At 39.4% G+C, this 23,747-nt stretch overlaps 1 protein-coding gene across 2 annotated transcripts in view; it reads right to left on the bottom strand.

Moving 5' to 3' along the window:
* cntn4 (contactin 4) overlaps positions 1–23,747 on the bottom strand; it is a 198,120-nt gene that overhangs the window by 164,343 nt on the left and 10,030 nt on the right. For both annotated transcript variants that reach the window (XM_085160257.1, XM_085160258.1), the window contains exon 2: positions 15,195–15,331. In XM_085160257.1, coding sequence (XP_085016383.1) covers positions 15,195–15,249 — 55 coding nt within the window. In that variant the 5' untranslated portion in view covers positions 15,250–15,331. The remainder of the gene's footprint in view (positions 1–15,194; positions 15,332–23,747) is intronic.

Below are 23,747 nucleotides of genomic sequence, written 5' to 3'. Positions count from 1 at the left end.
CTATGTTCCATCCTGTGCTCACCAAACTCACGATACTGGCCTTCTAGAAGTTTCTAAAGCCAGCAGAAAAGCTATCGGGGAGTATGCTTTTTCTTTTCATGCCCCATCTTTGTGGAACAACCTCCCTCGAGATATTAGGCAGGCATGCTCTGTGGAGCTCAGGTAAACACCCACTTGTTCACCCAATCCTATGTGTCTTAATTCTAAGCCTAAAGTTTTTACTGTTTTTCATTGTTGTTCCTTTTTGTTTCAGCAGTTTTTAAACTGTTTTGCTTTTAATTTTTTAAAATCTTTTTTATCTTCAAATTGCTGTTCAGCACTTTTTTGAAAGTACTTTATAAATAGAGTTATTGTTATTATTGTTATTTCTTCTCAAACTTCGGTACATAAAACCAAATCTGTAAGATTTTAAATCTTCTTAGCAACATGCTTGTTACTATTTGATTTGCTATTCAAAGTGTTTTTTATAAACTGTCTCTTGTGTCTTTCTTTTCTTTCGGTGGACTGGATGTATGGAAGACTGCCTAGTATTTATTTTGTTGTGATTCCAGCTACAATATTCTCCATGGGCGCTGTAAAACAAAGCTCGCGAAGCGCTGAATATCACAGATAGAAGATGTATATCAGTAGATACTCTTTCACTTCGGTGGAAGTAAGACGATTGAACTGATTCAATCTGCACACACAACCACAAAAACACATTCACACCGACCTCAGCAGCTACTCTCGGGCAAAGAAGCAGCCTAATGGCTAACAGCACGGACAAATTTGATCATACTGGGCTGTTCCCGAGAGAGATTGTGAGTATGGGTATACATCACAGAGTACTTAGCAATCAATCCTCAGGTGGAAAAAATAAAAGATATATAGGCCCCTACCATTATATCATCCTCTTCATTGTGGATTCAGATAAATATAACATTCAAATAAACATTTACCAAAGTATAACACAGAGGATGCTTCGTTAGATTATCACTGTTATTCACATCAGCAGTTAGCTTGAGGCAGTTATCTTCACATATGAAATATTAACGAGGCTGACTCTGTGAATCATTTATTGTAACTAATGTAGATATGATCTGCCCAGCTCATCTATTTGTTCACACCTTTGTCTGATTCGTAACATTTAATGCCTGAACAGCTGAACAACTACTAATTTTTTCTCGAGTGTAAAAAAATATTATAAACTGAATAAAATGTATACATTTCTGTGGGTACATGCATGCTTTATTATATGTTGGAAATCCATGTATTATCCATGCAGCATGTAAATGAGTAAATAAGCTGGAAGTATATGTGATCTTTACATTTCTGGCGTCTGCTAGACAAAAAACAAGCAGGCACAGGTTTGCCAGAAGAGGAAAGTATATCACAGGTTATGATGTGGTTTGATTGCGTACAATAGATTATGATCCTGGATGAGGTTTGTTGATCTACCTTCACTATAACAATACACACACAAAAACTATCTTATTTTAACTTCTAATTAAATAAACACAGAAGGGAGAATTTTTTGGGGGGTAAGCCAATTTTCAAGGTGAGAAACAGAGGTCATCGAAAGAGCTACTAACGCTAGCTTGGACCACTTCACAGGGTGAAGGACAAACGAGCGCAGTGCAAAATTACACAAACTAGAAAACTATTATATTACACTTGACATAACATGACAATAGAAGTGAATGATGACAAAATAGTTGTTCTTCTTACCTCAGCATGATGTAATTTCCCGATCAACCCAATAATAACTTTAATGAAAAACTTGAGAGCAAACTTCAGACCTGTTTCCACTTAGCTGACAAATTTAGTTTATGATTTCCAAACTCTGTGGGCTGGAAGACAGATGACATGTCTGCTCCTCCCTTGGATGACCTTTTTGTTCTAGAAGTAAAGGTAGCAATGCAAATATGATTAGCAGCCCATTGTGATTGCTGCATGACAAAAGTGTCTTCAAGATGCTAGATAAGATTTCCTCACGTACTGTTTTTGGTGCTTGTATTGAAATTGATATAACAGTAACAAACAGTAGTGAAAACACCCTAAAATTAATGAAAAAGTTGGGTCAGGAAGGGAAGCACATTATATAGAAAGCAAGAGTTTTGCAGCTTAAATTAGAATGATCATCCACCCAAATGTCCTCAGGCAGCTTTCTCCAAAGGTCGTGATGTCAAAAGTTATAAATTGAGGTGACACATTCTTGTCTTACAAGCTTCCTACATTTTGTGAAACCCACAGGCATAACAAAGACATCTGATAGAGGAAGAAAACAGTAGCTCACTATACTGTTGAATACAAGACAAAAGCATTGTTTGCCATACACATTAATGTGCAGACAGTACAGTGGTGAATAATAGATGAAATAAAGAATATAAAAAACAAATGTGTCACTCGTGGTTACGACTGCATTCTGTCTGCCGTCTGCTGCGGGTATTTTTTTTTCAGGCCACTGTCTAAGAGCATACCTCATCAAAATGTTCAGTGTTTAAGCCAAAATTAGGCAAAGCAGAAAAGGAAACTTTATCACTTTATCATTTCAAGTAGGAGAAAATCTACTGGAGTGGCTAAAAAGGGTCAGCTGAAGTACAAGGATACACCGGGGAGCTGTATCAAGGCCAACACATGAGTCCTGTGCTGCTGATTAGAGATGCCAGGCATGCTTTTAGCTGAAAAGAAAAAGCCATGACAGTGAATTAGCGGGCCAACTACCCGAAAGAATTCACAACAGGTTGTCCTTTAGATAGCCAGACGTGTTGGAAACAGCAATGTCTTGTCAGCTTCTGAGGTCATTCCCCATTCAGTTGAAAATATTTTCCCTATAATGTAATGTAGATTGTGTTTCTCGGATACAAAGGAAGCAAAAATGACAGGCATCACACATAAAGTGTTTTGGTTTTTAATCAGTTACATGATTTGAATTTTCACTCTAACCTGACGGTCATTTACTAATAGAAATAAACCGCTTTCATTGAATGGACTGGATTTTATTTCACCCTGTGTGCAGTCTTAGTACAGCAGTCTGTGACTCTAAGCCACCATTGGAGTCATCAGGCACTAATGGAGTCCTGCAGCAGATGGCGAAGACCCCATAGGCTACTGAAGTCAACATCATGGATTCAGTCTGGGATTACATGAAGAGACAGAAGCCACTTAGACGGCACAAATCCACAAACAAACTGTGGCAAATTCTCCAAGATGCCGGACATTTTCAAAATTGCACTATACCGTAACATCTAGGGTGGTTAATTACTATGAGAATATAAGAATCTGTAAGTTGATACTGGTGTACTTGGATTTAAACTAAACATTGTGATTCACACAGTAATTGTGATCTTTAAATAGGATTGTTTACTCCTTCAAATTAAAATGACATTCTTTTTCTTTTTAAGGAAATTTACCTCAAAAGGGACAAAACCTTTACTATGCTCAGCTACTGCTGTCATCTGGTTCCTTTTATATATATATATATATATATATATATATATATATATATATATATATATATGTATATAAAGATCTTTGTATATATATATATATATGAATGAATAAATTTATACTGTCTTTCATGAGTGACTGTTTCAAAAATACTGTAATTACTTGTAATGTTTTACTTTTTTTAAAAATTTTCAACGATAAAGAAATTGAAGAGATGCAATCGGCCTGCAAAAAAAGATAAATTAATAAAAAATTAAAATATGAAATGAAGAAATCATTCCCATCTTTGGATGTGTGTGATGCAATTGCACAGTTGATGCTGTGCATTTGGTTCAGTGCATTTACTGTACATGTCTTTGTCACAAGTAAATCCAATTAATCCATGAAGATGGTCAGCAGAACTGGATGTGTGACAGGCTGCGTGGGTTGCTTCCTTCACCTCACTTCTGTCTTGCCTTGTTTTGCTTTGACACCATGAATCTAAAGTCTGCGAGCCTCACTGGTGACAACAGTGCTGTGTTTCTTTGATGGTTAACACTGACCGACTGAAGAAGATGTGGGTGACGTGCGCCGTCTATGAATAGCTGAGACCAAACAAAAGTCTTATAATTGCAGACTGTACATAAAAGATGGACTTGTTCACTGTGACATCAAGCACTGGCAACTTAAGTCATATTATAGACGACCGCCTCAAACTGAATATTTTGGCTGCAGACTGAAGGTGGATCTTACTGAGATCTACTGCGAGCTCACAGGAAACACAGTAAAGCGTATCCTGCTTTATGTCCCTCTGAACACTAATGTGGGCCATGATTTACAAACATTATTTGAAAGTAGCGACTGAATTGGGACCATAAACTAATCAGGAAAATGTTTACTGAGCTCATACTCCTTCAGTGATGCAATTTTACTTTGTCTCAGTCGCTGACTGTCACAAGTTATTATCGCAGAGTACATTTAGAAGATGCCAGAACTCTTTGAGTTCGTGAGGTCAAATACTGCTGGTTTGTCAAAGTCGCTGCCACGTTAGAAATACACACGAGGTCTCCATTGGCAATCCTCAACCATCATATGATGGCAATGCTGAAACGGGTCTCACAACGTTTTACAACAGGAAATAAAAGCGTACATTTGAACCCGATCTGAGTGAGACTTTCAGCGACAAAGCTAATAAGCATAGAGTCACCTTACATTTCTAAGGTTTTACATGTAAAACCATAACAAAAGTCATCTGCTCCTTTCCAGGTTTTAAAATGTAAATGGAAGCTAAGACGAACACTAGTACAGGACATATGACACTGCATCATTAGTTATTAAAGAAGCACTAAAGACAAAATGCAGAAGCAGCGTGTAAAAAAGCAAGCACACCGTTGCTGCTTCCGTTGGAATTACGAGTATAAGGAGCAGCCTGGTGCTGCTAATCAAACACACTTGATTAACTGATCATCAGCAAGTGTGAGCACCTCTATAAAAGATGGTCCATCATGCTGTTCCAGCAGTGAGCCATGATCTTAAAGAAGTTTCTGTTAGTAAGTAAGTAAGTAAACTTTATTTATATAGCACCTTTCACAGACATATGTCACAAAGTGCTTTACAAGGTAAAAACATAATACAGTCATAAAATACACCATGAAAACCCTGGTCTAATTAAAAGCTTTTTGAAATAAAAATGTCTTTAGCTGCTTTTTGAGGGTCTCCACTGAGTCCAAACCCCGTAGAAATAGGGGAAGTGCATTCCACAATCTGGGTGCAACAGCTTGGAAAGATCGGTCCCCTTGGGTTTTAAAACGAGTGTGGGGGACCACTAAAAGGTTTTGGTTTGCTGACCTCAGGTTACGAGTGGAGGTGTGTGTATGAATCAGATCAGCAATGTAGGGGGGGGGGGGGGGGGGGGGGGGGGGGTGCCTGTCTCTGTAATGCTCTAAAAGTTAAAACTAGAATTTTAAAATGGAACCTGAATCTGATTGGTAGCCAGTGCGGTGACTTTAACCAACACTTTCTCACTCCCAAAGCGTAACATTTCACGCTAGGTGACAAATCGTCAACATATTACGTTTTCGGCTACCCACCACGTTCCTAAATGACGACCTCGGAAAAATGAGGAAATATGAGAACCGTATGGACTCAATCTACACATGTTTGCTCTTTTTCTTCAAATCGCTTAGAAACACGCTATTTAACGTCATTAAAGTCCTGGTTAAGATCAGGAAAAAGGTTATGGTTAGGGCTAGGGATAAGGTTAGGTTTAGGGCTGGAATACAGGGCTGGAACGTCTATTACCGCGGGAGCGTCATTGCACTGGATTTCAGCCATAACCCGCCGCGTACCATAAGAACGCCGAAGGTCTCCTTTCGCGTTCCTCAGGAACGCCGCGGGACGTGACAAAACGTCGGCATGTTACGCCTCGGAGTGAGAACGGGCTGACTTTAACACAGGGGTCATATGAGCACCCTTGTTCGAGCGGGTCAGTAGCCTCGCTGCAGAGTTTTGAACGACCTGTAGGCGGGCTAGCCCTTTCATGTTTAGACAAGTAAACAGGCTGTTACAGTAGTCAAGTCTTGCAGAGATAAAAGCATGTATTAGCATCTCGAGTTCACTTGTTGACACGATGGATCTAAGTTCAGAAATGTTCCTCAGGTGAAAAAAGCAGGTTCTTACTGTCTGATGCTGTTGTCACGTATTAGTCTGGGGAGAGTTTTGGGGTCATTTCCAAGCAACAAGTCCATCAGACTACAGTGAGAACACACAAGACGGAGTCGTACAGAAAACAGTTACAGGTGTTTTGAACCATGGAGTACCTGCATTGCATTAGTTGGCTTAGTTTCTGTTAAATGAATGACACCTTATAATATGTCATTTGTTGTTCATCAAAGGCATTATGAATTCTGAATTTTAAACATTTTAGTACCTGCTAAGAAACAGGTGATTTTTTTAGTGTGATAGGCACAACCTTAGAATTATAATAGGATATGTTTTGTTTTTCACATTACTTTATTTTCCGAACTGCTCCATTAAGGTGAGGTTATGGAAACTCGGAAACTTTGAGTACTCAAAGTCGAAAACGTCTTGTTATGGTTTGGTACGCCGGAGCATCAGCCGGAGCTTCCCGGTGCTATTTCCGTGTCAATTTGCTTCCACTTTTTTGTTGTTCAGAATCCTTTTGTTGTAGGAAAACATTTCTTGCTTTTCACGCATTAGGCCCATATTTGCATTTTACAACATTGTGCCCATTTAAAAAGAAAAAAAGGAAGAAAAAAGGTATCTGAAAACAAGCCTCTTTCACTCACAAAGCAAAACTAGGCTTGTGTCCAAAATGCGTAAGGGTGTGCATGTATCGGTATGTGTGTCGCTCTGTGTAAAATACTGAGCCTGCTTGGAAAGACAGTGCCTTTAATCCGCTCTGCAGCGACTCTCAGGGTGAAGAAATCAAGTGTTTCTGAAACAGGACCCCAAAATCACACAAGCAAAAAAAAAAGCAGCTTGATGAAAATTGTGCAAGAGTGCATGTGCAGAAGTAAAGGGCGCTTGCTGCTATCATCATGGTAGAATAAGCTCGGGCAACGAGTAGAGAATTAAGATTCTGGATGCGCGGCGCAGCAGGACTACGGTGGGGAGAAATCAGACGCTAACAGGGACAAACAGAGAAAAACAAGCTGAACAGCCAACAACGTGTACATGCACCAAACACACCCTCCTATCGTAACAGCCCTCCACAATCCCTGTTCCATTTACACAAACTCCACATTATCACAGTGGATTTAATAAGTTGGCCAACAACAGAAAAGCAAAGCTGCATTCGGTTATTGGCTTCTTGGAGTTTAAAGATAAAATACTTCAGGTTTTATAACATCCAGTTCTTTGCCAAACCCACTTCTTCAATCACTCTAAAGCAAACAAAGAGAGCGTTGCAATCACATTTAAAACCCCCCATTTCATGCTTTTATTTGCAAAGGCCATGTCATTTTAATATTAACTAAATTTCTGAATAATAAGTCCCACTATCAGATACACACACACACTTTTTCAGTCCCATTAGTTGTAAATTTGTACAATCAGCTAGGTCACAAATATTAAATTTCACTTGGAGAAAAAAAATGTCCCCAACCAACTGTGGACGACAGCTTTTAGCAAACATTAATCAAACAGGAATAAACAGTGCATTTAGTGGGGACTATTTTCATCCACGGATTAGCCACACTTGGCTCTCTGGTGAACATTTACTACACTGTATGTTTCTCAGAATAAATAAACAAAGACACAGCGCCCAAGTTTATAATGTAAAAAAACGAAAAGTCATCCAGCAACAGTCTGCTTTACCAGTGTGTTAATAAGATGCAGTGTATCAGGCGTTTGCAGCACAGACTTGCTAATAGAACAATACCACTACTATGTTTAGATTATTCATACAGCCTTACATGACAGGACATAAACATGTTTCAGTAAAATCACAGGAATAAAGATGTTTAACCATATAAACCCCTGTTTTTGAGTCTGAAGATAAGCCCAATAATAGTCACCTATTCAAGACAAAGACAAAGCTCTTTACCATGCATCGAGGGCCTTGTCCCAGGTCCAGCATCCTGACCCTGTATATGTATGGGCGATCGTGGCTCAAGAGTTGAGAGGTCGCCTTGTAATCGGAAGCCCCAGGGTGGCTGTGGCTACAGTGTGGCTTGCCATCACCAGTGTGGGAATGTGTGTGTGAATGGGTGGATGACTGGATATGTAAAGTGCTTTGGGGTCCTTGTAGTAAAGCGCTATACAAATACAGGCCATTTACCATTTTACCATTTGTATGCTAATTGGAAGGAAAGAGGCTGAGGAGTGTCAGAACTAGTGAGTGTCAGAACTACAATCCAGGATGAAACAACAAAGATCCATGAGTGCAGCAGGAAGATTGCCACATCTGACCATGTGCTGCAGATTTGTTGAATGCCCTTTCATGAATGCGAATCTCCACCAAACCCTAACAGTTTGAGATCTGTTGGACTGAGATCTGGTGATGGAGGCCATTTGAGTGCAGTGAAGTCACCGTCTTGTTCAAGAAAGCAGTCCAAGATTATTTAAATATTGTGACATGGTTTCATCCTGTCTAAATCAGTCGTTAGAAGATGGATGCACTGGTCAGAAAGGGCATAGCCATGGTCAGCTACAATATGCAGATAGGCTGCAGCGTTTAAACGATGCTCGTTTGGAATTGAGGTTTCAAGAAAATGAGCCTGTGCAAACTTAGCCTCAATTTCCAGTTCTTAGCTGACAGGAGGGGCACACAGTGTGGTCATCTGCTGCTGTAGCCCATCTGCTTCAAGGTTCAATGTGTTCTGTGTTCAGAGATCTTCTTCTGCATACCTTTGTAATGCGTAGTTGCCTTGCTAACAGCTTCAAACAATCTAGCCATTCTGCCTGTCACAAGACCGAGAGGTCGGTACAAGAACTGGACTCAAAGCGTGATAAGGACAAAGGCAACAAATCATAGAACGTGAAGTGGTGAGGCCTAGTTAATGTGGTGGATGTTGATTGAGAGGGGGGAAGTGGGCCAGTGATGCAGATGCAGATGTAGAAGAGAGGACAACTGAGTTAGGGAGATAGTGGAGAGGAACTCTGTAGATGTTGAGTATGTTGTATAACTTTTCTAACTTGCAGCTGGAGAGAGTAAGCAGTGTGGAAAGGGTGACGGGAATCCTGATGGTGTGCGGTGGGCAGGTGAGGCACAGAGTGATTTCCGAGATGGGGGTAAGGTATCCGGAGTCCAAGAGAGAAGCTTAAGCTTGAGGTTTAAGTCAAGGTGAGTCCAGGAAGTGAGATGATGATGAACTGGTGCTTAAAGCTGAGGCTTAAATCACTCTGGCTTGATTGCCTGGAATCAGCTCCAGGTATGTGGAACTGCGGAGGATAAGCTGGCCCTGCCCAGGGGCGGATACCAGGTAGACTCAGGAGCCTGGTGGGAAATTCCAGCCGCACACCCGGACCATGACGCTGCCGTGACTTTTGATATCAACAAAATATTGATGACAAGATTTACCTTAATGAGCAGCTGAACATGTATACCTAAAAAAATGTCCAGCAAGTATATACATCCCATAGTTAAGGTAGAAGACGGGACTGACAGTCAGAAATTTCAAAGTGAAAAATAACTAAATCACTTTGATTTATGGCAGAATCAAAGAGAAGTGAATCCTCTTGATATTCTCTTTGATAAATAAACACAAATCCAATACTAATGTCTAATGTGTGCTCAACATCTGAGACCATCTGAAAATCCAGCATTGTGAGAAAGACTTTGCAGAAAATGAAGACTGCGCATTAAGGCATATTTCTAAATTTTCTGCATTAGCAGCTGAGCGCAAACTCCTGCAGTAACATAACTTGGAGGCATTACTAACTCACAAAAAGAGATTTGCATAATGCCTTCTGTCCGCTGAGAATTTTTATCAGTCATAGAAAATATTATTAGGAGAAGAATTTGCTCCAGTGTGGTGAAACTACACCTTCTCCAGTCCGTGTCATGTGTTCAGCCTCATTCACCAGGAATGTGTTCTTTTGTTATTACATTTCAGGAAAGTCTGCTTTACCCTTCCTGATCTGCATTTTTCTCACTGCTGTGCTGCTTTTCCTAAATATCTACAACAGAAGTGGAGAACAAAATGCGACAATGACCAATGGTGATAATGGGACAAATGTGATAGAAAACACTGAAGCATTATGCACGAATAAAAACAACACCCAGTCTGCTGTCTGCTATTGCATAAAGGCAGGTGACTAATTTTAAAACGTAATTGGATTTTTAGTTTCGACTGGCACATAGCGTGTCTTATTATCGAGCTTTTTATCCATTTGTGCATGAAAAGCAAATCTACTTGTAACTCCCCGGGCTGAGGAGTGTACCTAAAGCTGCAATAAACATCTTTATAATTTCTTTCCTCGAGTCTCCACGAGGTTCTCTCTATTCACAAATCCACTCTGCAGCACATGAAAGCCAGCGTCTTTAGGTCCATGAGTTTTGTTCCAAAATGATAACCAGGAGAGTTGCTGTGTCCAAGCTTTGGCTTCTAAAAAAATGCTTTCTGAGGCTTTTCAGCAGAGCTGGGAACATATTAACTGCTCAGGGGTCTTCCTTGGCGTATCCCTGAGAGATTGATTAAAGCAAATGTCTCAGTTTTTGAGAATTTTGGAAAGAAGATAAACCAGTTTTAGTCACCGGGTGCTTCTTTCACAGCTATTCTCTGAGGGGGTTTTGTCCTTACACGCCACAGCCCACTCTACAGTTTTAAAGCCTAGGACCACATTAACACTGCTTCTCCCATGGTGCAAAGCTTCAACTGAGATCTTGCAGAATGCAAATGGACTGGTAGCTATATAGCGCTTTTGTAGTCCTACTGACCACTTGAAGAACGGTAGGCTATAAGCAGTGTTTGGAAGGTTACTTTTAAAATGTATTCCATTACAGAATACAGAATACATGCCCCAAAATGTATTCTGTAACGTATTCCGTTACGTTACTCAATGAGAGTAACGTATTGTGAATACTTTGGATTACTTAATATATTATCATGCTGTTTACAACTACGTGAATGTACTATTGCTGTGATTTATTACTGTTACTGAAGGTCCGCGGCTCCGAACCGTAGTAAAGGGACCTCTGGCTAATACGGTGGGTTTGTGTCGGGCTCGTAGCCGAAAACTAGCTTTACTTTGTTGTCTGGGTCAACTTTGCTAGCGAGAGACAGAGAGAGGCGTTGAAAGGCTGCTCCAACGGAACTTATTGTTTTTGGAGGAAAACACGAACACGGTGTACAGTCGAGTCTTAATAGCTTACTTACAACTGGGCTCGTCAGGCACTCTTCTTGGCTGCAGTGGTTATTATTATATTTACATGCTTCCAGCTCCCGTTTTTGCTCGATGACAACTCGTACTTTTCCTTTTTCTCCCTCCCTCGCTGACAGACACATAACGTGTATGGCAGTCATTCTCCCTGCAGCACGGACTACACTGCCCATGATGCTACATTCTTTAGAGCTACACCTGTAGCATTCTGCCTATTAGCTTAGCACAACAACAACAAAAAGGCCTCTCTCACCCAGGAAACACAGAGAGAGAGAGAGAGCGTCACCCTGTAACCATGGCAACCGTAACGCTGCCACCTGGAACAACAGAACGTAGCTGTCAAACAAAACCCAAACAGTCCTGACCCGCCACAATATGAAACAGGGAAGTACCGCCGTGTAATCCATTTATTTCAACAAAGTAACTGTATTCTAAATACCACCTTTTTAAACGGTAACTGTAACGGAATACAGTTACTCATATTTTGTATTTTAAATACGTAACGGTGGTACATGTATTCCGTTACTCCCCAACACTGGCTATAAGCTGCATCTGATCCTAGCACGCTTTATTCTCTACACTTGAAGCACTTAGTTTACCTCCCATTCATGGCCAATTTAGCACCGTCAGTTAACCTAACATGAATGTGTGTGTTTGAGTTTGAAACTACCTGCCGGGGCATTTCTCTGTGGAGTTTGCATGTTCTGCCTCATGTTCTGCTGCGAGGCAACAGTGCTAACCACTGAGACAATATGCAAACAAAATTATCTGAATACAGGACAAATAATCAGATGTAGAAGAGTGCACTGTTTTTTCTGTTTCAAAAAGCTAGAAAAATTGAGCTGTTGTAACACCCCTACAGTTTTCATGCAGACCTAGAATTACTGCTCAGTATCTCAGAGAAATACATTTAAATGTTGAATAGCTCTATAACACACAGTTTACATCAATAACTCCTGTTTGATGTGAAGTAAGTTGAATTTCACATCTACTGGCATTAGTTAATGTGCTAAAAACAGGCTTGAGTTCATAGGTCGGCTGTGTGGCGTCAGCTTGTTGGAACATGCTGGGAACAGTGTTGCCAACTCCTCAGTAAGGAAAATTGCTATTGGTTGTCCTAAAAGTCGCTAGAAGTCGCTAAATGACGTCATCACCTAATTTGCATAATTGGTCATGCTAATGTAATTGTAATCTATGTTGTTGGAGAGAGAAATAACATCGTGGAAGAGACATAAAGTGAGTAAAAAACGTCCTAAATGCATTTAGAATTTATTTAGAACTACAAATTAAATTTATTTTAGCAATTATTGGTTTTTTAATGTCACAATTCCAACCCTGCTCCTTTACCCGTGCTTGGACCGGCAAAAGTGACCCGAAATAGGCACTCTGGTGGAGTTACTTTGTGTGTGTGTGTTTATAAGTAGTTTTAAACCTTGTGATCCACAAAACAGCATAAGAGTAAAAGAAGAACTGACTGCGTTACAGCACCCGCTGCCTGTTGAGAGTAAAAGCGATATGCGTTTTCACGTCTTTTTTTTACCTCATTAGGGGGTCTGAAAACTCGCTAAATATAGCGACAAAGTCGCTAAGTTGGCAACACTGGCTGGGAAAGCCTTTAATATCAGCTAATTCAGTTAATCATTGTGCAACTGCAGTGATGGAAGGTGAAGTCCCACTAGCTTCATTGAGTTAGTGACACTAATTATAAGTCTGCAGATGCAGACAAATTATTGTGAAAAAAAGAAATAGAAAAAAAGACAATGGCAGAGTTGTTCATATGGAAGGTTAGTCCATTAGTAGCTCCAAGATTAGCAGCAGAATATCATTTTGTGGGGCGTGCTAACTTTTGTGACACACTTTAGCTTTGACACAAAGAAAGGAAAAATGATGCAGTGATGAGTGGAATTTGGTCTAGTATGACTATGTGCTGGTACTTATGTCAACAAATACAAGATTTTTCTGTCAGTCTAGTATCTTTGTCCATAGGTAGACAGAGCTACAGCTTATCTTATGTTTCTGCTATATGCTATATGAGACTATAACTGTTAGGACAGCACGGTTAACAGGACCTGTGGAACACATGTGGGACTTTATGATGGGATTCGTGGGGGAAATTTGATTCTTGTAAGTGCATAACAAAATAACGTTATGTGGGCGCCTTTGAGGTACGAGCTCCACGAGGATTCTCCTGCACACTGGTCAGTAATCACCAGCTGTCTGCAGCGAGATCGTGCGGGGTTGTTAGACCTACAATAAGATGAGCAGTGACACGTGTTAGCCCTGCAAGGGCAAATGCAATGTAGCTCAAGGTTCCTTTACACAAATCTGATAATCACATGTGTAAGGTAAGGAGTTCACAACAGGCTTAATGTGTGTTGAGTAATGAGAAGACGAGTTTCACCGAGCACAGACCTCATCGCTGGGGCCTTTTCTTCATCTTTATTCCTGTAATACCTGTTGATTAAACACTCTGAGTGATTCCTCTGGTGCTCTCTGGTGACCCCTGCTATTTGTAAAGGAGACAAATTAAAGTCCTCCATCAAAATGTGATCAATGCCAGAGAGCCTCTGGGTGAAATGGGCACCACGGTGTAATGAAGCTATAACTCAACTTTAGTGCATTCTAAATGAGTGATGGACATCTGAGAGTACAGAGGAAGGATTTCCTCATAGCCTCTTTTACATGTCAACATGAGAAATTAACCTAATTTCAATATTCTTTCGTAGCACTTCTTTTACAAAATAATTACTGGTGCTACAACATTTCAAGTATTTTATATATATATATATATGTGTTGAGTGATTAATTCGCTTGTTCACTGAATTCGTGATTGAGTGCTGAATTACTGTAAAATGTTAGATCAATTTCATGCTCTCAGATTAATCCGGGTAACTCTGTAATACTTGACAAAGCAAATTAGATCATAAGAAGCTAACTGAAACAGATCTCACACTTGACTTTTATTTTTTACTACTGGAAAACGAACAATTGTGCGTTTGGGAAAAGCAATATCCTGCTCGCATCTCATTTCATAATGAAATGAAATAGAAATGTGTTAGTAAATGTTTATTTTACTACAGCAGATATCATAGAACAGATGCTCCACAACTAGTGGTCAAAACCTTGTTGTGTTATTGTGTGTTTGTAGTGTTCCAAACAGAAACACCAGTTTGTCCACCTGTGTTTCTGTCCACTGGTGGACAAACTGGTGGACAAACTATGCAACATCAACACTCGTACTGTACCACGGTTGAAGGGTGTTTCTCCCACCTCTTTACCACCTCTGTTAGTTTTATTAAAATTCAAATTTATCAGCTAAATGTTCTTCATGTTTTTTTATCTGTCTGTTTTTTTGCATATAGTTAAATTAATTATGCAATTTAGCGACAATATTCAATAATTAAATTCTGAGGTCTGATGTAATCGAACAGATTCAGAAAGCCTTATGCTGACATCAGATATTCCTCATTGGCTGTCTCGAGGTGGGGGTTTAGCAAAACTTTAGATTTGTGGCAGTTTTACACTCTTGATAATTTCACCCTTCTTTGTGATCTGTGAAGCCAAGCTAAACTGAACATTTTCATTTCCACTTTAATGCGGTACACTCCACTCATTCAAATTCAGCGTGATATTGCTAACCTTTTGTGAGTACCAGATACAACACTGAGAAAAGGCTGAAACGCAATATTGCCAGTGATTGGAGGTCTTTAGCGGACCAGGGCTTACCTTGAAAATAATGTCCTCGTTGAATGGATTCTACAGACATATTATTTTAGATCTGTGAGAGAAATTATGTTTGCTTATGGCTAATCTACTTGAAGCTATTCCTTTCTAAACTACAGCTTTCATACTGGTGCTTGCCCCAAATACATATGAATAAGACTCAGACTTCACAAAGGCAGCTTTGGCATGCATCAAAAGTTCTTAATAAGATACTTTACCTGCAAGGCACCCCATAAGTGACTGCAGCAGCAGCAGTTTCCATAGCAACATCATCTTCAATTTTGTAGGGTCAAAGTAGTCTCACATCCAATCACGAATGTATGGAATCCGATTTGCACCTTTCTGGTTTTCCAATCTGTAGAAGAAGGCATAGGTGAGATTAGTTGAAAGTAAAGTTTTCGTTAGCAAGTAGCCTTTCCCCACTCAGCATACTCATTTCACAAGTTTTGGAACTACATGCAGGAACGTACAACTGAAAGAACATATTACACACTAATTATGAGCTACGTTATAGTTTATCAAGTAAACCCAAATCTTTCACTGTGTGTTTAAAGTTCACAGTAAACTCCTGCTTCAAATTTCGTGGAAGTTGAGCAGCAGAAAAAACAAAGCATCGAGTTTTCAGTTCAGTGTGTGTGTGTGCGCGCGCGCATGTGTATGTATATCCGTATCTCCAGCGTGACATCTACTTTCAAGTCAGTTTAAAAGCAAAGCCACCGCTAAAACTTTTCATAGTATTGTTCTTCTTTGAAGCCGCACAGCTTTCATGCTCAAAAAAACCCCAGTGCCGAGCCGAAAGACGGAAAATGCTGAAAAGCTGGAAAACGCTGAAGAATTTCACAGTTGTGTGCTTTTTCCTCAACAGAGACAATATCTCTCCGGAGTGAGAATTAAAACTGGACCGTTTGGAGAGTGTCAGCAAGACAGCACTCGGCAATTCAAACCGCAGTAAAGTGGTGGTGGTGATGGTGAAGGAGTGGTGGTGGTGGTCGAGATTTATGAATGAAAACACTGTCACTACTTATGCTAGCTTAAGTCACTAAAGACTTTTGCTTTACAAATCACTTTGTTTCTCTAAGTTACACCCAATCTGAAACTATTTTGAGCTGTTTTGATAACTGTGCAGCCTTCTCTCACTGAATACACTTTAAACATCTTCTAGCATGTGAATGTATTGTAAAGATTGCTGTTTACAGCCTCTATATTCAAAGAGTTTCATTGTGCAGAAAACATTTGTATACATACACATGCGTATCATTGTTACTTATAATAAAAGACGCTGATGGGCACCAACACTTAGTACAATTACTACAAAAGGCAGATTTTTTTAAACTAACACTGTTTTCTGTGACTGTGCCGTTAGGTAGCCATAGTAACAATGATGGGAGCAAAGGGGAACGCAACAAATCTGAAAAGTGAGGAGGTCTACGTGGATAGATGGCTGTTCCTTTCAAAATCCTGAAGAGTATTTTTCTTGATGTGAGCTCATTACTATGGCTATGACAAGCGATGTCCAGCTAAATATGAAGTTGTATATTTAGTAAGGAATAAGCTATATCTGCTTTCTCATCTCCATTTATCTTTGTGTGATTTGTAATGCTCAATTTTATTCATCACCTTTGTTTTCCCATCATGTAACATTTACATGCCTCAACATTTCCTGTTACCTTCTTGCCTGCACACATCCTCTAAACCAATCAGCACCTATTGTAGCACCTGCTTTTTTAAAAATCATTCTTTTCTGTTAATTTTCTGGCTCCCAGGCTGTCTGTCATGCCCCCCCCCCCCCTCCACCTAATCCAGGGTGTCTCAGCCAAGATCTCCATCAACCATCTGCTTACTCTGACAGGCTCCAGGGGGTCCAGTTACTATCTCTATGATGCTGCTTCTGATTAGGGTCCAAAATAACTTAAATGTAAGTTAAAATAAATACATTTTACTCTGTATTATTGCCTCGTTGGGTTTTGTGATGCCCATCCTTCATCCTTACAATAACGTTTAAGGATCTTAAAAAACATTGTAATTGGTGGGATTCACAGTGAAACCTGTACTTGAAAAATAAAATTCATCTAAATATGTTGGTTATGAAGGTAGCAACAATATAACTTCCCGTGGGGACCAAGTCAATAAATGCTGTATGAATTTGGGCTCGTTCAAAAGGAAATTAATAATAAAAGAAAAAACCCCAAAAGGACAGGATTCATTAGGTAAAGTGGCTTTAAACAGTACTGTTCACCAAAGCAATGTATATTGATTGTGTTGGAGAATTTGTTGTTAGTCTTTGTTCACACTAATTTCCTGGCTTCTGCACCCTCAACCTGCCAATATGCATTAACATCCTTTGAAGCTGCTAGCAATTTCTATCCTGCACCTGTGTGCTCATAGCATGCAGACACATCCTGTTGCATTAGTGAATATGAAGCACAAATGTATTACTGTTTTTATTTTTTCAATTAAAAAAATATAGGTTCTTCAAAACACTGATTTCCAGGACTGCCGGCTTTACAAACTACAATTCTCTGTTTCTGGGCTGTGCATTAAAATGCTTTTTAAACTTTGCAGCCAAAATGATAGGCATTTGGTTTAAAGGGGTTGTTGAATAAAGCACAATGTAAATAGGGCACAGCGAAGGGAGACAGATTTATCCTGTTTGCTTGCAACTCCGAGGAAAGAATACAGAATAAGTTTTGCAAGAAATGTCAGAGGCTGCCTGTGGAAAAGCTCTACTTTTGTAAGAATTAAAGCAACACAGCCGGTTAAGAAGTGAAATCTACCTTTTGCAGAGCTCCTCCAGGAAAAAAAAAGGCATTAATCTTTTGTCTCCTGGGTAAAATATATTTAGAACTGAGGCATGTTTGACACAAACCTCTCCAAAATTACAACTATTTGTGTAATTTTGCCATTACAAAGCAGCACAGAAGAACTCTGTTTTGCCACCCCTGCTGTGATTCAATATAGACAGCACAAAGTTTTAAAACATAGTCAGAAAAAGTGAGACAAAACCACTAAAAAACCAAAACAGGCACAGGAAACTGTTTGAGTAGGCCACGCTCTCATTAATCTCAGATTTTCTACCTTCCAGCTCTGTCTGCTGTCTCCACCTACAGAAAAGAGGTCTTTTATCTCCATACATCATATAAAGGGTTGTCAGGATGTGTCTTGGGTACATCAGTGGTGCCTCATCCTAGAGAAATTTTTTTTGCATATTAATATGCTCTCTTATAAAACCACCAAGCCATGTGTCTATTAAGCGAATGCATTTATTTGTGGTGATGCTTTCCTCAAAAAGTTTTACACCAGCGTTAATTTGCAAGCGCAAAACATTTAGCATGACGACATATAAAAGTGCAGTTCAGCAACACAACTAAACAAACAGCAGCTTTCACTGGTGATCGCCGTGGGAACACTACAACAATCAACCAAACAGTAAAGGGTGTGTGTTAAGGTCACTTTAAAGAACAACAGACAACTGCAGCGTTGTGTTCCTGCATCATAAACAGCTATAACGGATGAAGAACCACAGCTGCAGGAGAGACAGTGTACAAATGTAGGGCTGTGCAAAAGAGTCACATGCTGGGTCATCTCTGTGGTTTCGAAGCCCTTCGGTTACGATCAGTCTAAAAATTGTTTGGATCTAAAAAGTACATTCACTAACATTTGCTTATTGTGAAGGTAAAAAAATAGCTTCAGTGAAAATATATTTTCTGTTGAAAATTTGTTGGTCATTAAAGGCACACAGTCTCTTTTTTTCAGTTAAGCATTCAGGCACGAGGTAATCCTGAATCTTTGTCTTTACTAATGTTCTGATATGAATTACAGAACGATGGATGAAAAATTAAAAAAGGCCATTGTTGTTATTTCTAGTGGTACATGCGACCAGTTGTTGTGTTCCAGTGTGATTAAATCCAGACACAGTGATATAGAAGTGTGTCCTGTAGGTTTATCATCACAGTAAGAATCCAGTTTTGCTTGTTATAACCTGATACCTGCCCTGGACCCTCTCAAGTCACATTTTCGGGGTATGACCAAGCAGTGTTATATGACGTGTTAGGAGTTAGATGAGTAGATAAAGGCTTTGGAACTGTATTACCGGTTTATTTAATACAATATTTTCTCCATTGCCCCATTAATACTTGGTAGTTTGGTCTGAGACTGTGCCTTAGGCAGCAGACAACGACAATTTAGACATATCAGACCAATCACTCAAAAGGAGACTCAAAGAATGTAAAATATATGGAAAAAGACAAATCCAGGACACACACTGCATCCTGTGCATACAGAATGAACATGTCAGATTTCTAAATGTAGAAATCAGAAGATCTTTTAAGTATGCACAAGTGATTAAAAGAGAAAAAAAGGGCCGCAACTCAATGGATAAACCAGTATTTCATCTATGTAGTAGAAAAGCTATTTTACATTGGAAGTTTAGGCATTTTAATATCAGCCTGTCACAAAAACACATACTTATACACATACACTACTACTTTATTTTATTTACCATTTCTTTAGTTTTAGTTATACCTGTGAAAAAGCCCACAGATAACAGTTTGACAGCTATAAACAGTACTTTGTTCAACAAAGTGATTTCCAAGGAGCTACCAGCCACAACCTTGTAATATCTCGGCACATTGTCCAGTGTGTCCTTTAAAGGTTTGAGGAAACTAGATAAGTAGCTGCCCTAAAAATCCTCTACAGTAGAAGACATAAAATAATGATGATGTCCTTCAGTTGATCTACTATTCACTAAAGCCTGATTGGAAGAGTGGCTGTCAAGAAGCCATTAAGTAAGAGAAACATGAAGAAAAAAGGTTTTATGGACCAAATTCTCATCGATATGTTTGCAAGGATCAGGAGAGAGGTACAACAGTGAGCATTTACAGCCACAGTAAAACATGGTGGAGATGCAGCCATGGTTAAGGACTCGGTCAGTGGTGCTGGGAATCTCGACAAAATCGACGAACATGTCACAAACACAGAAAAGCACCGTCAGGCTTTGACTGAAAAACACAAATAGAGCTGCAGACTGGAATCCTCTGAAGCCTGATCGCAACATTAACCAAACAAAAAAAGTTGTGTAATATCATTCATGAATCCTGATCAACAATTCCTGAAGACAAACTAAAGAAATGACAAGCTCGCCTGAAAGAGTTGAGGCTGCGTTGAAGGATAAATGCTGTCATACCACATGTTAACTTTCCAGATTGTAAGAATTGTGCAAACTTTTTTCCCCCTTATATTCTCTATTTCCATAAATGCACTTTTCTATAAATGAATGCACCTATTTCACATTTTACTAGCAAGATATAAAGAAGTTAGTGGTGGAGCAAGCCTTTTGCACAAGCCTGTACTTCTCACTTTCGGTATGCTTGAAAGGAATTCGAGTATTTCTCCTTACTCATTTGTAGGTCTTTTTTTAATTTGTTTGCTTCTTGATAGTGATTATCGTGATGTGCATCTTTGTGGAGTGCTTCAAAAGTCCCGTTACAGTTCACAGAGCATACTCGTACTCACAGAGCTGTCGTTACTCTCAGTAACTTAGTTTTCCTCCAGTTTATTAAAGGCTGTTGTTACAGTATCAGCATGCAGGTTTGGCTCTCTCCACTCTTTTCAGCTCGACCTGATAAAGCACCCCAGCAGCTAAAGATAACACTACTGAGCGCTTCACAAACTTGCCCCTGCCTATTGTTGCTATAATCTATTTAGTTTCTTGATACCGAGGAAAAGGAAGTTGATAAATGATCTGGCTACACAGAGCGCACTGAGCTGTGATTAACAAAGGCTCTGGTTAGTCTCGCAGAGATTAACCAGTTCTTGTCATTTTACAAATGTGACTCTCTGTCTTTTGCTCTAAATTCAAAGCATCTAACAAGCAAAAGCAATAACGGAGGAAGGAAATGGAAAAAGGTTGACAGATTGTTTTTCTTAATCCATCCATTTCTTCCCTGTGCCAAAATGGCAACTGTATTAGCAAATACAGGACTGCTACCAGTATCTACTCTAAGATTCCTGTCACCATTACTGCTACCACTCCTCCTGTTACTAATACTGTGGGTGCTACGAATTAAAAAGTAATTATAATTTGCATATATCAATCGTTTGGTAACGCTGATATTCCCTGACTCCCTGCCATAATTTGCAGTTGGGCTCTATAACCACTCAAGCATCAGATTTCATAGATGTAATGTACTGCAGCTGCTTTTGATAAAGGGAAATGACTGATGATGCTTTGGGGCATTAGAGGAGGAGACAATCAATGTATTCAGTCAGTAACAAATGACCAGAAAATTGAAAGATTTTCACCCCTCGTGGAGTTAACAGCGTATTAAAATGAGAAGTGTTTGTAACAACGTGACACGCTGGTGTTTGTTTAGAACAGTAAGCCTGCACCAGCACCTTTTCGCAAATACACAGTAGTAATTATAAACGGCATTAGCAACCTGCTGCTAGAAATCTGCAAGCAAATGAATGTTACATTTGTTTTGGATTCGACTCTGTCCACTCAGAGTACCACTCAGTTATTTTTGTGGCTGTATGAGTGCAGCAGGGGCACAGATCTTTAAATCTTCTTCCCCTCACCACACTGGTTTCCACTCCAAAGTTTGGCGATGTAGAGAGCAATCCAAAATCAGTCTACTGCAAATGCTTGTTCCAAAAGGCAACTGATGTCTTTGTGCAGGCAGTGCAGAATCCTACCTTGGATTAAATTAGCTTTGGGAGGAGATAACACGTTTGGTTAATGTACTGCACTGGTCCCAGGAGATCCATCGTCCAGTGATATCAGGGCGGAGAGCCAAACAGAACCAGAGGCGATCAAAGGAGCAGCTCTGCTCCAATACAGGTCTATCTGCAACTCCGTTTGTAACACCTGTCGAGAAGGCAGCTACATTTATTAGGCGCTCGTGTGTTGTGGCACGCAATAGGCGGATGCTGCTTTTGTGACAATCCCGACACAGCTAGAGCATAAATATAAGCTATTTGAAGTCAAACAGGATACACAAGCTTTTATGAAAAGTCTTCTCATGCTTGCATGCTGTGCAAATACCACAAAGCATTGAGAGTCGTGTGCGTTTGACCTGTTCTGGAAACACAGACTGTACTGTCACCGACTGCAGTGCAGCATCATGACAGGAAGGCTGCTGATTCCATAAATGTGTAAAGCTCTTAGAGATGACTAATATTTTACTTATATCTTTAGAAGTAGCTTTAAAGATCTTAAATAGCTTATTTAGTTACAATATATCTAAAATGCTAATTAATTCAACAAAATAGTACAAAATTAATGAAGCTATTTAATATTTAAGTTGAAGCATCACCCAAATTTTACTTAATAATGCACAGACCAACTGCAATTCATTAGTTTTATTTTAATTTTTAATTGGATTTTATTTAAAATGGGATCATGTACAACATTAATATGAATGTTATAATTTTATGCATTTTACCAGAGGTAGCTTAGAGCACCCATAAACACCTAATAGGAAAACAATAAATAACTAAACATTGTGACTCTTTCAGCTAATATTTAAATTTTTACTTAATGGTATCAGACTGGGAAAATTATTGAGTTGAAGCTTTCATAGAGAATGTGGTTGCCCAAAGGCAGAAGGACAAAAACAGACAGCACGTCAGATCTATTTACATTAATAAATCAGTTTTTTAAAAAATATATTCACATATGTTTTTCATATTTCTTGAAAATAAGCAGTTTCCTATATTAGTGCTCGACCGCCAAAGGAGACACATTTATTTAGACATTTTTAAGTTATTGCAGCCCAGATTCTGTCCTGCACTCAGCCACAAAACACGAAGGAAAACATACAAGGATGTGTTTGAATGAAAACCAGTAAACGAGCAAGAACGAAGACGAGTAAAGCCGCCACAATGTCAGGTTGTATGATGCATTCACTGAAATTGTTTTAATCAAAAAGCAGAAGGTTTGCAGTTCATTAAAGGAGGAATGAAGGCAGATGAGTGTGTTTGACAAATGAGTGCCAAAATAGGGCCATGTGAGTGAACAGGAATAGTAATGTGCTTGCTCAGAGGATGCTGGTTTACACTGATAATTGTCATTTACTTTTCATTTCTGTTTCAGAGCTTTTAACCATCGGATGTGGCATTTCTTTACGCCGGCTGTTTTTTGTCATTGCTTTGAAAGATTTGCTCAGCTCTAATGATTTGAAGTAGAGTTAAAATTGAAGAAAAGTGTTTTAGTATTGGGTCTGAGTGTCTTTATGGTAATGTTAGGGTATGACAGGATAATATGAAGTGTAAATTAATAAAGTGAACAGCTGTGCACACAGACCACAGAAGGACTCTCGGTTAGATCACCGTACTGTACGTCAGCAGGACGAACAGTTCTGTGTGATTCCCAGTTTCTTTCTTCCTGTAAATGAACTTTGGCAAAAATGAAAAAAAATAAATAAACAAACAAAGCATTTACAACTCACCGACATGGCTTAACAGTAGGTCTTAGAGGTTCTTGTAGAGTAATCATAAAATGGGCACCAGCAACTTTGTTGTGGAAGTAACGTACATATGCAACAGGCTTGATGAGTCATATTTTTTACAGAGTACTTGCTTGATGTGGTTGTGTGAAGTCTGGGTGCAGGTCTGGTGGTGATAAAGCTAAACTGTGACAGCGCTACAAAGCAGCGCGCTGCTGTGTATTCACATCACTGCTGGTGTGGGTGGTGAATTCGGACAGTTTGGAACTGACCGATTACTCGCTCGCTATTGAGAAAACATCTCTGAGAAAACATCTCGGAGAAAAC

The sequence above is a fragment of the Neolamprologus multifasciatus genome, chromosome 5, assembly GCF_963576455.1.
Source record: "Neolamprologus multifasciatus chromosome 5, fNeoMul1.2, whole genome shotgun sequence".
Taxonomy (NCBI): domain Eukaryota; kingdom Metazoa; phylum Chordata; class Actinopteri; order Cichliformes; family Cichlidae; genus Neolamprologus; species Neolamprologus multifasciatus.
Note: the sequence above shows the minus strand (reverse complement) of the source record. Positions and strands in the feature narration are given on the sequence as shown.